A 16,706-nucleotide genomic window follows, 5' to 3' on the forward strand; every position below is an offset into this window, starting at 1 on the left:
TTGCCTGCTGCATGCTGTACCAGGGAGCAAACATGCTTCTCAACCTCTCAAGTTTCTTTCAAATTGCTGCCTTCTAAGGTAGAGTGGGATTGACCAGTGGCAGAGTGCTAGCCTACCATGCAAAAGCCCTGGGCTCAGTCCTTAGCACCCTAAGAATGTAGGAACCACTCTGTTCTCCAACCAATAAGGAAGACAGTCCATTACACCTTTGGGTGGAAAACTTCTGGACTTTATTAAAAGGCAAAAAAAATGGGTACATATCCTAACAGTGGCAGCCCTTCTCAGGAGGGATCAGAAATGTCACTACTCAAAGAAAATCACAGTTTTGCTGGGATTGTCCCCTCTTTACCACCCAAATGTTTGTGGAAGAAAGACTGGAGTTTCTGCCATGCATCCACCTGGGCCATGGCATGAGGACTGGACTCCCCTCCAAAGACGACAGGTCTGTTATAAGCATTGAGTAGGGTAGACTGGCAGCATGGGAAATAAGGGGGCTCAATATAATGCCCTGCTTTTGGGTAGCAGATGACCTGGGGTTTCTCTTTCCCATGGGCCTGTAAGCGTTTGGATATCTCATTGGCATAGAACTCGCTCTTCCAGCTCCGGTCATCCTGACCTACAATCAACAGGAAGGTCGTGTCTGACCTTTCCACAGGGATGATGCTCTTCTGGTCAGGTCCTTCTAAAGGGCAATTCAGAACATCCAAAGTATCTTTAAGGCCATCTTTGGTCTCCCTGATTCGATTTAGATTACTGCCCAAAGGGGGCAGGGTCTCATCCTTATAGTATAATGTTCCAGCAACATTGGCCATAGAGCCATTGATTATGACAGCAGCTGTGATGCCTTTCAGGAAAGAGGCCATGGAGAGGCAGAGTTCAGCCCCTTTGGAAGTCCCCAGCAGGCCAATCCCCGGTCCCTTGACCTAAGAAAGAGACAGAGAGAAGAAAGGGAATGAGTTCATCTGGAGGGTAGGACAGTTAGTGATGCCAACCTATGGATGCAAGGTGGCCTGAGCCTGAATCTCCCTCTGCACCATCCTGGCTTTTGAAAGGTGATAAAGTCTCTTCAGATGAGGTCCCTCGTGGTAAGATGAGGCTCACCTCTATGTCCCATGGTGTAAGTACTCTTTCTCTGCACCCACCCCTCCACTGCCAGCTTTCAGATAACCACACAGACTTGTTATTAATTATGAATGCTTGGCGTTATCTTAGACTTGTTCCTAACTAGTTCTTATAACTTAAGTTAACCTGTCTGTTTTATTCTATGTTCTTTTACATGGATTGGTTACCTCTACTCTGTACTGCCCATCCTGCTTCCTTTGTGCCTGGCTGGTGACTCTTTCTTTTTCCCAAGACCTTCCTATTTCCAGAAGTCCTGCCTAACCTCCTCCTGCTATTGGCCATTCAGGTTTTATTAAACCAATCACAGGGGCATATCTTCACACAGTGGAAAGGAATATTCTGCAACACCACGGTCTAGAAGAAGCCCATGTGGACAAGTCAGGAAAATGTTTTCTTTTTTATCTGTGATGAATTTACAGTGGTGGGGTCTACATTCACATGACTTCATGATCATCCAATAAGCATCCTAGTAAAGTGAGGTAAGATTCTGCCTATGAGCAAGAGTTCAAAATGCACGTGTAGGTACTGGGGAAGAAAGTGATGCTTCAAACAAAGAATTTCTTTTCTTTTCTTTTTTTCTTGTTTTGGTTTTTTGAGACAGGGTTTCTCTGTGTAGCTTTGCACTCTTTTGGAACTCACTTGGTAGCCCAGGCCGGCTTTGAACGCACAGAGATTCGCTGGCTCTGCCTCCTGAGTGCTGGGATTAAAGTCGTGCGCCACCACCGTCCGGTGAGTTTCTTATTTTTCAAAAAGAGTGTTGAGGGGAATGAGACTTTTGAAGACTTTTTGTTTAAATTCAAAGCCATTGATAGACTTTGCAGAGTGGGGACAGGGTTACTGAAGTTACACTATTTCATGATTGTACAGTGAGGCAGTGGGACTCTGTGGGAACACTACTAGGCTTTCACTGAAATGTTTACAAAACCAGAAGCTCCCAGACAAGGACTCTACTGCTTCTAACAGGTAAGCTTTCAAGCCTTGCAAAAGGAGGCTCCTCCTGTCAGCTCTCACTTCTGCTGGGTTTCATGAGTGGCCTCTTTGTTTCCTTGTTCACACTGAATGTGATTTTCTGTTTTCCACATCGGTCCCCGCCTTGCCCCACACTCCACTCTGACCTCACGTGGACCTGATTTTGTCTTCCTCACTTGTAGCCCTGACTCACTCCTCTACTGTCTGCCCAGTGAAGGATGTTTGTCAGTTAAGGGTAGGTCCTCCTGTAGGGCTTCACAAGTGTGAGCCATTTGGTGCTCAGGACAAAACCAGAGCCTGGAGACACACTCAAGCAAAGCAATGATGCTGCTCAGGGCCCCAGCCCAGCTGTGATATCCCTCAGCCAAGCCAGATTTTTTTTTTATTAGATGTGTGTATTTATGTGTGTGTGTTTCCCTCTCTCTGTCTGTGTATACACAACTCTACTCAGAAGCCAGGTGACTGTCATCTATACCCTGGATATGGAGTTACAGGCAGTTATGGGCCACTTGTCCTGGGTATTGGCAACCCAGCCATGGTCCTCTGGAAGATCAGCAAGTGATCTTAAAGGCTGAGACACCTGTCCAACCTGCCATCTTCCACTATGTGCCAAATGTGCGCTTGTCCCAGGAGGCTCCCTTTCCAGACAAACCCCAATACCTACCTTTATCTGAGGTATTCAGTCATCAGACTGCCTGACCAGATCAATGCCCTGACATTCCATCCAGCTGAGAAATTTGGTTTTCTTTCTACTTTGAAAATGAAGATTGGATTGTCTCACAATGTCTGAGCAACTGGGTTGAAAGGCTTACCTGGTGGGGTGGGGTGTGTTTTAGGAACATAGTTTCTAAACCAAGAGACAAAAATAACAGCCAACCTGAGGGTGCCTGAGCAGGTAGTTCACAGCTTCCTCAAAGTACTCCAGGTGAAGGATTTTCACGTTCTTGGGGAGGTCATCGTAGTTATAATAAGCCAGAGCCATGACAGCAAAACCCTTCCCAGCCAACAGACTAGCCCGATACTCCAGAAGGCCGCCTCCAAGTCCAAAAATGTCTATAATCCCAGGAAAGGGTCCATTTCCTTAGGAAAACAAAAACAATAGTCCTCTAATGAATTTTAGAGGTCATTTTCATTTAAGTGGGAGCAAGGAAGGGGAGTTATGGGAATCCAAAGCTCCTTTCTACATTAGAGAAGACCTCCTTGGATATTATATATGAGCAGCCCAGGGCTTCTGAGGAAAGGAGAAGGAGTGGCAGTCTACCATTTAGTCAGCTCAACAGCATTTGCACCAAGTTCCCAGCAACTCTGAGTGCCCATCTTTATGGATATCAGCTGCTGTCTGGGTGCTGGGACTGGATGCATGGCTCCTTGTTCAACCTCCTTTGGATTCTCTCAGTTTGCTGGTCCCAATTTTCCAAAGTCCTTATCAATTGTTTTCTTACATCTATGACCTTACAATATGTTCTTTTTCCTATTTAAACCACCCCAAATCTGTTTTTGATGCTTGTAATAAAAATATGATTATTTGACCTTTCAACTATTATGATATCAAAGCCTACTCTAAATGGAAGTTTAATGTCCTGACTACCTGTTCCAAAATACCTGGAAGCTGCTTCCAAAATTACCACACAGAGTCTTAATATGAATTGTATATTATAAATGCTTGGACAATAGCTCAGACTTATTACTAACTAGCTCTTCCTTTTTTTTTTTTTTTTTTTGGTTTCTTGAGATGGGGTTTCTCTGTGTAGCTTTGGAGCCTGTCCTGGAACTCACTCGTAGACCAGGCTGGCCTAGAACTCACAAAGAACCTCTTTGCTCTGTGTCCCGAGTGCTGGTATTAAAGGCGTGCACCACCACTGCCCGGCTAGTTCTTCCATTTTAAGTTAAACCATATTCCTCATTTATGCTCTGCCATGTATTGGTACCTTTAGTACCATGGCATGTTCATCTCCTGTACCCTCTGTATCTGGCTGGTGATTCCTCACTCTGCCCTTCTCCTTCCCATCATCCCTAGTTTGGTTGTACCATGTAAGATTCCTGCCTGGCTACTGGCCAATCAATGTTTTCTTAAGCCAATTTGAGTGACAAATCTTTACAGTGTACAAGAGGATTATTCCACAGCATTTCTCCCTTTTTGTCTAATTAAAAAGGAAGGTTTTAACCTTAGTATAGAAAAACTATATACAACAAAAACAGTTATCAAGTAAGAATTACAGTTACAATGTCTGGTTGTATTTGACAAAATTAAATAAAATACTCTATCTCTTATCTTTGTGAATCCAAAGGTTTATATCTAATTTATCTTATATCACAACTAAGGAAAACTATAATTATAACTATCTAATCTTTAACTCTGTCAAAGACTTGAGAAGGAAATATTACCTGAGGAAGCAGAAAGTGCAGGCAAGTGACTTTTAAGAAAATGTGAGAAATTACAGAAACAGCGGTTGCCTGGACAGTCACCCAAGGTTCCTCTGTAATGATGGGGCATCTAAGTCTGGCCTATTGGCCTACCATATCTGACAGAGTTTCCTGTGAAGCAGGGAATTTTGAAGGACTGTCCTACCTTATCCTCTTCAGGTATTTGCCAGTCAGCCTCTTTAATAACCAATCAGAGTAGTACGTATTCACAGTGTACAGAAGTATTATTTCACAGTAGCCTACCATTGGTTTTTCTGTAAAAAAAATCTTTAAAGGACTTCTACATTGTAAGGTAGTATCTGCATATTCTGTGCCAAGGCTTGTAACTTTTAAAAATTATTTTTAAAAATTTCTTATTTTATGTGACTGGATGTTTTACTTGCATATATATATATATGCACTACTTGTGTGCCTGCTACCCAAGGATGCCAGAAGAGGGAGTTTGATCACCTATACTTGAATTTAGACAGTAGTGAGCTGCTATGGGGATGCTGAGAATTGAACCCACAGACCCTCTAAGAGCAGCCAATGCTCTTAACCCCTGAGCCATCTCACCAGCCCAAGGCTTGTAATTTTCAAGGTAGGCATCTTTTTTAGGGTTTCTGTTGCTGTGAAGAGACACTATGATCATGGCATCTCTTGTAAAGGAAAACATTTCATTGTGGTGCCTTGCTTACAGTTTCAGAGATTTAGTCCATTGTTGTCTTGGCTGGAAGCATGGCAGCATGCAGGCAGACATAGGGCTAGAGAAGGAGTTGAGAGTTCTATATCTTGATCTGAAGGCAGAAGAAGGAGACTGTGTGCCATACTGGGCATAGATTGACCATATAAGACCTCAATGCTCCCCGCTCCAGTGATATACTTCCTCAAAGAAGGCCACACCTCCTAAAAGTACCCCTCCCTATGTGCCAAGTGATCAAACGTGAGTCTGTGGTGGCCATACCTATTCAAACCACCACGCCATCAAACAGTCAAACTTACACCATGTTTATTTACATTTTCCTAAAAGATTCTGGACTTTTACTAGACAAAGTTACCAGATTACTTTTGGAATATTAGGGCAGTAGCAGAGCTACCATGGATAATATGTCCAGGACAGTTAAAATTGTTTACCTCTCTTCCTATGATGTGTTATGTCTTTATCAACTTGTATTAATTTTCCATATCAAATTCTGGATTCTGATCATATGTGTTTGATGTATACCATAAGCACCATCACTTCCTCTTATTTATTTTGATACAGGGTCTTACTCTGTAGCTCAGGGTTATCTGAAAGTTATGATTATAGCCCAGGCTAGCCTTTAACTTGTGTTCATCCTAAATCCTAACACTTCACCTCCACCCCGACTTCCTTTGAACTTTGTCTGCCTTAGTATTTGTTTTATTTGTCCTTCACAATTTGTCTTTTCTGACTCAGCCTCCACCTCAATAAAGATACACATTTTTTCCATAATAGTTTTAATGACACCGTCGGGATCCCCCCGCCCCCCCAACACACACAAGTGGATAGCTTGCAAGAGCTCATACCCTAAAACTGACAGATTACAGGATCAAAGGGTCTATGATGAGGAAAACTTACTTGACTGCAAGTTACAATCAGGAGAGGGTAGAAAAATGGACCTTGGAAAATAAACAGTGGTAGTGAACCCCAGATTTAACGTCTAGTGGCCCCAAGACGCTCTGAACTTTAAAAACAGTGTCCTAATTAGGATACTAGGTTTTGACAGACTTAGAATAGGAAGGAAACACAGATGCCCATCAGGAAGTCAAGGAAAGGGATCTGGAAATCTCTTATCAGAGGCCCTTTAGTGCTGATGGATTTTTCCTCATTACTGCATAAATATGTCGCTATCCTATTTCAAGGCTGTCTGCCAGAGCCATGTACATTCCAACCATCTTCTACAGCAATATTGGGGCCATCAAAACGTGCAGCACCACAGATTAACTGTTGTGTAAGAAATACAGCATCCTTATCCTAGGATGACCTCTGAAATGCTTTTTATCAGCATTTCATCAGTTCAGAGTGTCATGATCATCCCTGGCCAAATCCCCTAGAACATCTCTGTAGTGGGTAGCCATTCCAGCTTTGATCTGGAAGTTCCAACCCCCATTGAGACTTCAGCAACTGTCACGCCTACAAGGCGGGGCCAAGGGAGGCGCCGGGGGACCCGAGATCTGGATCAGCGGGCGCTCTCTCTGTTGCGGGACCCTGGACTGGAGAGGTGGACCGAGCAGAGCTCCAGAGAACACCGCTGGACGGTGATACACCTTCCCCAGACTCCGCGACCTACCTATTCCTTAATTTGTAAGTTACGCCATTAAATAAATCTCCTTTTAACTACGTGGAGTGGCCTTGATAATTTCACCAATATCTGGCGCCCAACGTGGGGCACGAACCCACGACCCTGAGATTAAGAGTCTCATGCTCTACCGACTGAGCTAGCCGGGCACAGCGCCCCCCTCCAACAGGAAGTAGTAAGAGAAGCTACGCCCAAATTCCCAAATATACCAAGCTGACTTTGGAGATGTGTAAAGGTTAAAACCTTCCTTTTTAAGAAAAGAAAAGGGGAGGTGCTGTGGGATGGTCTGTATGTCAAATGTGTTGCTGATTGGTCAATGAATAAATCACTGATTGGCAGTGGCCAGGCAGGAAGTATAGGCGGGACTAACAGAGAGGAAAATTGAGAGAACAGGAAGCTGGGAGGGAGACACTGCCAGCCGCCATCAGGATAAGGAAGATGTAAAGTACCGGTAAGCCACAAGCCACGTGGCAAGGTATAGATTAATAGAAATGGATTAATTTAAGCTGTAAGAACAGTTAACAAGAAGCCTGCCACGGCCATACAGTTTGTAACCAATATAAGTCTCTGTGTTTATTTGATCGGGTTTAAGCGGCTTGGGACTGGCGGGAGAGAGAGATTTGTCCTGACTGTGGGCCAGGCAGGAAAACTCTAGCTACACATCTCTCTGTGAGTCACTGAACTTAAGTTCCTCTCAGAGCTGTGTGGCTCTTTTACACTGGGGGTTACCTCAGCATCACCGACACAGACGTTCAGATTCTGGACTCAGAGGGGCACTCAAGTCCTGCAGGGTTAGAAAGTTCCCCAGTGCTTGCGCTGGCCCATGTTGCCTGAAGGACTGTTCTAGGACAGCGGATGCTAAACGTGAACCCGTGCACAAGCACCCGGGGGGCGTACTATCACAGAGAAGATTTCTAGTTCAGGGGGCTTGGGCGAGCCCTGATGCCTCTGCTTGCCTAAGCAACTTCAGATGTTGCTCCTGAGTTGACCTGCAGTTCAGGACTCCCCCAGCCATGAACCCAAGTCAGAAAGGCTTTTCCAGGGGCCCCTGACCTCTAAGGGCCCCTGGTGAGCGTGGGAGCCAGGGAAGAAGGGCCCAGGCATCGCACCCACGAAGCATCCCGGGCTGCAAGCACAGGAGGGGGGCCGCTCACCTGGGGGCAGGAAGAGCGTGGCGCGCACACGGCCCTCGCGCACGGGCACGCGCCGCACCCCGGGAGCCATGAAGTGACGCTCGTGCACCGCCCGCGCCAGCAGCCGCCCGCCGCCGTCGGGCTCGTGGCCGTCCAGCACCTCCAGCTCCACCACGAAGGGCGTCCGCACGTCGCGCTTGAGCAGGCGCCAGAAAGGCCGTTCGGGCTCCAGGGCCCAGAGCAGCCCCATGGGCTCGAGCCCCGCGAAGCTGCCGCCCAGCGCGGGCGCGCGCGCCAGGTCCAGCCGGCCGCGGGCGTCGGCGCGGTAGCGCGCGTGGGCGCGGAAGAGCGCGCCTTTCTCGTCGCGCAGGGCGGCGCGCAGCGTGACGGGCTGCTCGGGGGCCAGGCCGCGCGCGGCGATGCTCAGCGGCTCGTCCCAGCAGCTGCGGCCCGCGGGCTCCAGGCTCAGCGTCGCCGCCGCCGCCGCCATGGGGAGCTGGGAGCTCAGAGGCTGCAGGTCACCGGGAAGGGCACGCGGGTCCGGAGAGGAGCCTGGCCTGCTGTGGAGCCGACCTGGCGGGTCTCGTCCCGAATACGAAAGGGACAGAAATCGGGCTGATGTCTCCCGGGTGACAGGAGAGGTCAAAGTAGCAGTGGGGCTGAGCCAGGGCAGAGGATTCTGAGCACGTGGTGTTGAGGATCAGTAGACACTAGGTAAATAAAATCGAGGCAAAGTCCGGCCCTTGCGTGGATTCAGTAGCAGTTTTTGTTTTTTAAACAACAACAAAAAACAACTTTTAAATACCGTGTTACCTTTATTTTAAGCTATTTTTGCTACTCTAGGGAAATACATAAGGTTGGGTAATTTGTAAAGAACAGAGATTTATGTCTTACAGTTTTTGAAGCCTGGGAAGGCCAAGTTGGAGTGAGCCCAATATTTGGTCACATGTCATCCAGTGCTAAAAGCAAACAGCACTCAAAAAACAGGAGGATCATTGCAATTCCAAGCCAGTCTGGCATACATAGAGAGATCCTGTTTTCAACAAACCCATAGACAAAGCCTGCAAGAAAAAGGCCAAACCCATCCTTCAAAGGGAAAACTAGAGATGCCCACTCCTGTAACTCACTCCATTTACCAGTATAGAGTCTTCTTTAAGTTTCTACTCAACCATACTGGCGCAGTGGTTACTAAGTTTCTACCACACAAGATTTGACAGACACTTTGAAATATAGCAAAGTCAGATAGGAAAAGAATAGGTCGACTGTGTAAAGAGAATTTATACACACAATCACGTGGGCGTATCCTTATCAGGACAAGATCCAGAGCAGATCTCTCACTCCCAGACCCTAGGGGCCACTCTTCTGCCCCAGAGGTTTTTTTTTGTTTTTTGTTTTTTTTTTCCTCTCTTTCCAAAAGATAATTGTTTAGTTTGCTTTACTGCAATGAGATATCCCAGAATCTTAATTTATGATGAGAAAATGTTTAAAGTTTCTGTATTCCAGTCCAAGATCTTGGGGCTCCATTGTTGAGGCCTTTAGTGGGCAGAGTAGAAGGTAAAATGAGGTGCACCTGTGTACACATCACAAGTTAGAAAAAAGACGTTAGGATTCCACAACTCCAATTCTGGGCACACTCCCCGGGGCCTAAAGAGATCAAAGATTTCTCTTCCCTTCTTTCTTTCTTTCTTTCTTTCTTTCTTTCTTTCTTTCTTTCTTTCTTTCTTTCTTTCTCTCTCTCTCTCTCTCTCTCTCTCTCTCTCTCTCTCTCTCTCTCTTTCTTTCGATTATTTGAGACAGAGTTTCTCTGTGTAACTCACTCTTAGCCCAGGCTAGTCTCCAATTCAGAGATCTGCCTCCCAAGTCCTAGGATTAAGGGCGTGTGTCACCATTGCCTGGCTTCCCCTGGGAATTTTTAAAGTTTCATGTTATTGCAAAGCCCTTCAATCTAAACTTTTCTGTACATACCAGCGTCATCCTTTGTGAGATTGTGGGGATGCAGCCTGATGTTATTATCGGTATCTTGGTTATACCTGCTACCTTGTATAGATTATTCTATCATAACCCAAGCACTTAGGATGAACAAAGTCATTGAGACAGTGAGCTAAGCATGTACCATCTGCTGGTGCTCAGATTGTTTTCTTTTTTAATTATCTCTCTTTTTTTCTTTATTTTACATACCAAGCACAGTTTCCCCTCCCTACTATCCTCCCACTCTTTCTCCCGTCCCCCGAGGCCAATATACCCCATTCCCCATCCACCCACTCCTCCTCTGTCTCCATTCAGAAAGGGGCAGGCCTCCCATGGGTTTGAGCATAGCAAGTCACATCAAGTTGAGGTAGGACTGAGCTCCTCCCCCTGTATAAAGCCTGGACAAGGTAAATCCACCATGAGGAACAGGTTCCCCAAAGCCAGCTAAGTGCCAGAGACCAGGCCTGATCTCACTGCTAGGAGCCTTGCAAACAGACCAAGCTACACAACTGTCACACACATGCTGAGGGCCTAGGTCAGTCCCATGCATGTACCCTAACTGTAGGTCCAAAGTCCATGTGCTCCCATGAGCTCAGGTCAGCTGTCTCTGTGGGTTCCTCTGTCATGATCTTAATCCCCCCACACTCCCATCCCCGTTAATACAATCCCTCCTCCCCTTTTTTAGGAGGACTCTCAGAGCTCAGCCCAGTGCTTGGCTGTGGATCTCTGCATCTGCTTCCATCAGTTACTAGATAAAGGCTCTGTGATGACAATTAGAGTAGTCACCAATCTGATTACAGTAGATGGCCAGTTCAGGAACCCTCTTCACTCTTGCTAGGGGTCTTAGCTGGGGTCATCCTTGTGGATTACTGGGAGTTTCCCTGGTGTCAAGTTTCTCCCTAGCCTTGAATCCCACCTGCAAACTGCCTCCTGCACCCAGCTTGCCCAACCTGCTTCCTCAAGATCCATTCCTCCATCCCCCCAACCGGCCCCCAGTGTAACCAGGAGATCTCTTCTATTTCCCCTTCCCGGGAAATCCGTGCATGCCTCTTTTGTCCCTCTTTGTTCTCTAGCCTCCCTGGGGCTGTGGATTGTAGGTGGTTATCCTGTACTTTACTCCTAATATCCACTTATGAGTGAGTACATACCATGTTTGTCTTTCTCAGTCTGGTTTACCTCACTCAGATTTTTTTCTCATTCCATCCATTTGTCTGCAAATTTCATGATGTCATTTTTTTTTTTTTTTACGGCTGAGTAATACTCCATTGTGTAAATGTACCACATTTTCTTTATCCATTCTCACTTGAGGGACATCTAGGTTGTTTCTAGGTTCTTGCTATTATGAATAATGCTGCTGTATATCTAGTTGAGCAAGTGTCCTTGTGGTATGATTGAGCATCCTTTGGGTATATACCCAAGATTGCTACAGCTTCATCTTGAGGTAGATTGATTCTCATTTTTCTGAGAAACTGCCATATTGGTTTCCAAAGTGACTGTACCAGTTTGCACTCCCACCAGCATTGGAGGAGTGTTCCCCTTACTCCACATCCTCTCCAACATGTGCTGCCATCAGTGTTTTTGACTTAGCCATTCTGACATGGTGTCTCAGAGTCATTTTGATTTGCATTTTCCTGATGTCTAAGTGTCTGCAAAATGTCTGTCCAGGACCTTCTGGCTTTCAGAGTCTCCATTGAGAAGTTGGGTGTAATTCTGATAGGTTTTCCTTTATATTTTACTTGGCCTTCTTCCTTTTTATCTCTTAATATTCTTTCTTTATTCTGTATGTTTAGTGTTTTCATTATCATGTGGAAGGGAACTTTTTTTTTCTTATTCAGTCTATTTGGTGTTCTGTAAGCTTCTTGTATCTTCATAGGCATGTCCTTCTTTAGGTTGGGAAAGTTTTTGTCTATGATTTTGTTGAATGTATTATTGTGCCTTTGAGCTGGAGTTCTTCTCCTTCTTCTATCCCTTTTATTCTTAAGTTTGGTCTTTTCATGGTATCCCAGATTTCCTGGATGTTTTGGGTTAAGAGTTTTTGGGAATTAACATTTTCTTTGGTCGATGAATCTATTTCCTCTATCGTATCTTCAATGCTGGAGATTCTGTCTTCCGTCTCTCATATTCTGTTGGTTATGTATGAATCTGTAGTTCCTGTTCACATCTCAGGTTTTCCATTTCCAGAATTCTGTCATTTTTTGTTTTCTTTATTACCTCTATTTCAATTTTCAAGTCTTGAACTATTTCCTTTACCTGTTTGATATTTTTCTTGATTTCTTTAAGGAATTTATTGATTTCTTCCAATTTTTTGTTTTTTCTTTTCCTCAATTTCTTTATGGGAATTTTTCATTTCATCTGTAAGGGCCTCTATCATCTCATCAAGTTATTTTTAAGGTCATTTTTTTTTCTGCTTCATCTGCGTTGAGATGTTCAGGTCTTGCTGTTGTAGGACCACTGGGTTCTGGTGGTGGCATATTGCCCTTTATGTTGTTGTATATATTCTTAGACTGGTGCTTACCATCTCCTCTTCCAACTGGTATAGGTGGTGCTTGTGCCTATAGGGGCTGCTGTACTTCCAGTTGGTATGGGTGGCATTTGTGCCTGTAAGTTGCTGATGTTGCCATAGAGTGCTGTGCTCAGGGAGGATGCTGGGGTAGGTGTGGTTGTGCAGCAGAGTGGTTCTTGTGGGAACAGAGTCCAGTGGGTGGCAGTGGTGTGGTGCAGCCTGCCTGCAGGATCTCACCTGCTGGCCTGTTGCTGGGTCTGCACCAGAGCAGTGGGATTCCACCAGAGCTGGGGGCTGGTCCCAGCTGCTTTGCTAGGGCTGAGGTGGGATGGGGAGGGGCACAGGATATACCCTGGGGCTTAGGGCCTAGAGATTGGGGCAGTTTAGCTGGGAGACCATTCACTCACCTGTTCTTCCAGCTGGTGTGGGTGGCTCTTGTGTCTGGAGGGTTTGCTGATGTTGGAGGAGAGGGGTGCATGTGGGGAGGATGCTGGGGTAGGTGGGGGTGGGTGGCAGAGTATGTCTTATGGGAACCCAGTCCATTGGGTAACAATGATGGTGGTGCCACCTGCCCACAGGTCTCTCACTTGCTGGCTGGCTGCTGGGGTCTGCATCAGAGCCACCCAGATTGTTTTTAACTGACATTAAGTTAGAGAAGACTAGGTACATTCCAGTTCTCATGGCCCACCTTTACCAAATGTAAGCCATGAACCTTTATCCTGTGATTGGATGCAAAAGTCTCCCTGTCAGGTTGCTGCTCAAGACACATTTCTGTCTGTTAAGTTCCAGTAAATTATATCCTGTTTAATCCTGGAACCCTCTGTTTCTATCTTGGGTCTCCTGGTACCTACCACTTTTTGTTAGCATTTAGGCATCTGTACTGGCCTGCCCTTAGGGTCCTGACAGACTATACCCTCAGCTTCAGGCACTAAAAGACAGGCCTTGCCTACCTATTGTATATCTCTTTCTCTTCCTTTGCTCTTGTCCCTAGGGTTTATCCTCTGCCTCCTTCTCTCCCCTCCCCTCAATAAATGTCCCATGTGGGCCCTGTTGTATGGTGTGACTCCTTCTTGCCATTTTTAAAATACACCACTTTTGGCTTCAGTTCTGGCACATCAGAACCAGGCTTGTTGAAACACACCACATGCCTCCTGAGTGCAAATCACTAGCAGCTCTGGTGGTTTTCTATTTCCTTTTCATGTTTCCATTCATCCTAAATTCTTAGAATTGAGTGAACCCTCAGTGTCTCAGGGCTTGTTCACCTGCAGCTACTCCAGAATACATGTAGATCAGGGTGTGCCTTGTAATGGTCCTTGCCCTGAGTTTTTAAATGTATTTTCTACATTGTAGCCCATGCCTTGATTTTGTAATATATTTTCTACATGGTGATCTTTAGAAAAAGTTCTAAGGTTATATATTTCTTTTTTCTAACTTGGGATACAGTACTCTCAGATATCAAGTCTGAGCATGCTAGTGAGGACATTTTTCTAAGCTGTCTTTGGTCGCTGGATATGTGATAACTGTTCCGTCTGTGGTTCTGTCTGCTCACTGTGTCTTTTCAGATTCCCGTGTTGGTTTTCCTAATAGTCTTATAGTCTTTATACCTATAAACAAAGACTAAATTTCCAGTTGTTGCTTTGCATGGGATTTGGAAATACACATCATGTTCTCTATTTCAAGAGATGTCTGCATTTCATTCATGGGGAGGATCCGCTCACCCACACTGCATCATATCACGCACAAACTTCTGATGGCTTGTTGCCTCTGAGTTAGCCTTGAATCTAATCACCCACATTGACTTGGGGAAGGCAGGACTCAGTGACTTTGGTGGATACAAGCCCTTCCCCTGCTGCACAGAGCAAAGGTATGGAGAGAAAAGTAGAGTCTGAGAGAAGAGTCGATCCTCTGGCCAGAGGGCAAGACTGAATTTTTGTGATCCACTGCTTCTGTTCCCCATCCCTATATGATCTGATGGTTGCAGATGTAGATAGAGTTTTCCTGCCTGGCCCACGGTCAGGACAAATCTCTCTCACCCGCCAGTCCCGCAGCCTCTTAGACCCAACCAAGTAAACACACAGAGACTTATATTACTTATAAACTGTATGGCCGCAGCAGGCTTCTTGTTATCTAGTTCTTACATCTTAAATGAACCCTTTTCTATAAATCTATACCTTGCCACATGGCTCATGGCTTACCAGTGTCTTACATGTTGGTACTCATGGCAGTGGCTGGCATTATCTCCTCGCTCAGCCTTCCTGTTCCCACAATTCTCTTCTCTGCTTGTCCTGCCTATACTTCCTGCCTGGCTACTGGCCAATCAGCATTTTATTTATACAGAGTGATATCCACAGCATGCAGATGAGGTGGAAGATAGTTTAGGATGCCCATCCATTGTTCTCTCAGATTGTCAGCTCTGTGAATGCAGCATGGTTTAAATGTTCAGTTCTTGTATCTGCCCCATTGGACCCCCTGAGTAACAAGTTGCAAGGGTTCAGGTGTCTCTTTCTCTTCTTTCCGACCTACAAGGCTGTATTCTTGGCATGGAGGCAACTGTATCTGCCTTATGTAAATGCATGGGACTCAGGCATGTCAATGTTGGGCTTAACTTTAGGTTACTGAGCATTCAGGATAGAGGGAAACAACTTTGCTCCAACGTCCAAAAACTGAAAGCTTTATTTCTGTTCTTCAACTGAGCATGTTTATTATACTTTTCCAAGGCCTACACTTTCCTCCTTTTCTCTTTCTCTTTTCTGCCTATTTTGGAACTTCTAATTTAAAAGGAAAATAGAGCAAAGGGAATACACGCACACACACACACACACACACACACACACACACACACACACACACACACTACTAACAAAGGTTGTGTGCAGTTAGCGACAGGTTGTCATCCGTGTATTTCTCCCCAGCGATCCTCCTGCCTCATCTTCCTGAATTCTGGGATTATAGACATGTGCCACCATGCCTGGCAAGATCCAGGGCTTAAGCATGTTTCCTGAACCACTCTTTTAGATAGCTTTTACACACATCTTTACACACAGTGTCTTTTAGCATGCTCCTCCTGTAACTTGCCACAATTCCAGAAATTCTGTAACAAGTTTGCTGGAGCGAAAGAAGAGTCAGTCCTCTCTTCCCCGGGACTTTGGTTACTGTTGTGTGGAGCATCTGAACAGGCTTTAGGCAATTCACAGCATGGCGTGGGTGACTTCACACAGATGTGCATTCTATTGGGCTTTGTGATCTGTGGCAGAAGTGGATGGACAAACGGCTCTGTGACCACATACAATGAGGAACGACAGATTTAAGGAATGGAGCATCATACAGAGAGGGGAGACTGGCGGGCACTGAGCACACCTCCACACTGACTGTGTTAGAAACTTCTGCATGATGCACTTCCTTACCTGTAGAATGAAGAGCATATTAGCCCTACAGACTGCCCAGTACTCAGTGAGAAGCACATGGTTGGTGATGAACAGAGGGGACACTTTTTATTTCAGTGACAAAAACCTTAGAGAAACAAATTAAAAGGAGGGCAAATTAATTTTGGCCTGATTTCAGAGGTGTTGGTGTAATCTCTGGCTTCATGGGTTCTTGGCCTGTGAGCAAGCGCATCGTGAGGGAGGGTGTGCAGGAACAAAGCTTTCATGCTAGGGAAGCAGAGAGTGGACCAAGGGGCCAGGACAAGCTGCGTCCTTTCATGGAGTGCCTCCAGTGACACACTTCCTCCAGTGGGGTCCCTCTTCCCAGTGATGTCATTGCATCAGTAATCCAACAAAGGATCAATTCATTGATTAAGTCAGAGTGTCAAAGATATGATCATCCCCAAAAGCCAGTTCGCTGGCAACCAAATCTTTAACAAAGTAACCATGGAGGATACTCCTGTTGAAACTGTAACAAACTGCTGTGGGATGTCTCTCTGTGTGCTATGAGTATGTGTTGCTCTGATTGGTTGATAAATAAAGCTGTTTGGCCTATGGAAACGCAGCTTAGATGCAGGCGTGAAATCTAGGAAAGAGACAAGAAGAAAGCAGAGGCGGAAGAGACGCCATCCCACCATCCAAGGAGCAGCACGTAATGGCACACAGGTAAAGCCACAGAACACGTGATGACATATAGATTAATAGAAATGGGCCGAGTTTAGTTATAAGATCCAGCTAGCAAGAAAACGGAGCCATAGGCCATGGCCATGCAATTTGTAATTGATATAAGCCTCTATGTGTTTACTTGGTTCTGAGTGGCTGCAGGACTGGGTAGGACACAGGAGAACTTCTAGCTAAAACAAAC

General features: G+C 45.6%; 1 protein-coding gene and 1 non-coding gene across 3 annotated transcripts; both read right to left on the minus strand.

The window, feature by feature from the left end:
- Positions 1–216: 216 nt before the first annotated feature.
- Positions 217–8,715, minus strand: LOC128111110 (acyl-coenzyme A thioesterase 5-like). 2 transcript variants are annotated; one of them, XM_052739330.1, is made up of 3 exons: positions 7,970–8,708; positions 2,969–3,171; positions 217–923 (listed from the first exon to the last, which is right to left on the minus strand). In XM_052739330.1, the coding sequence occupies exons 1-3, from the start codon at positions 8,436–8,438 to the stop codon at positions 318–320; spliced, it is 1,278 nt and encodes a 425-aa protein (XP_052595290.1). In that variant the 5' UTR covers positions 8,439–8,708; the 3' UTR covers positions 217–317. The 2 variants fall into 2 exon arrangements, with proteins under 2 accessions (XP_052595290.1, XP_052595291.1); XM_052739331.1 differs by lacking the exon at positions 2,969–3,171 and having other exon boundaries at positions 752–923; positions 7,970–8,715.
- On the minus strand, positions 6,892–6,964 carry Trnak-cuu (transfer RNA lysine (anticodon CUU)). The gene has a single exon. It is a non-coding gene; the product is annotated as a tRNA-Lys (tRNA).
- Positions 8,716–16,706: the final 7,991 nt, after the last annotated feature.

Source organism: Peromyscus californicus, unplaced genomic scaffold (genome assembly GCF_007827085.1).
Source record: "Peromyscus californicus insignis strain IS unplaced genomic scaffold, ASM782708v3 Scaffold_15__1_contigs__length_86483966, whole genome shotgun sequence".
Taxonomy (NCBI): domain Eukaryota; kingdom Metazoa; phylum Chordata; class Mammalia; order Rodentia; family Cricetidae; genus Peromyscus; species Peromyscus californicus.

What these genes read in the sequence shown, in the direction of transcription:
- LOC128111110 (XM_052739330.1), bottom strand. Translation starts at nt 8,438, where the DNA reads ATGGCGGCGGCGGCGGCGACGCTGAGCCTGGAGCCCGCGGGCCGCAGC. An exon ending in CACGCTCTTCCTGCCCCCAG is followed by an intron (nt 3,172 to 7,969) that starts GTGAGCGGCCCC and finishes TGTTTTCCTAAG; the next exon opens with GAAATGGACCCTTTCCTGGG. An exon ending in ACCTGCTCAGGCACCCTCAG is followed by an intron (nt 924 to 2,968) that starts GTTGGCTGTTAT and finishes TCTCTTTCTTAG; the next exon opens with GTCAAGGGACCGGGGATTGG.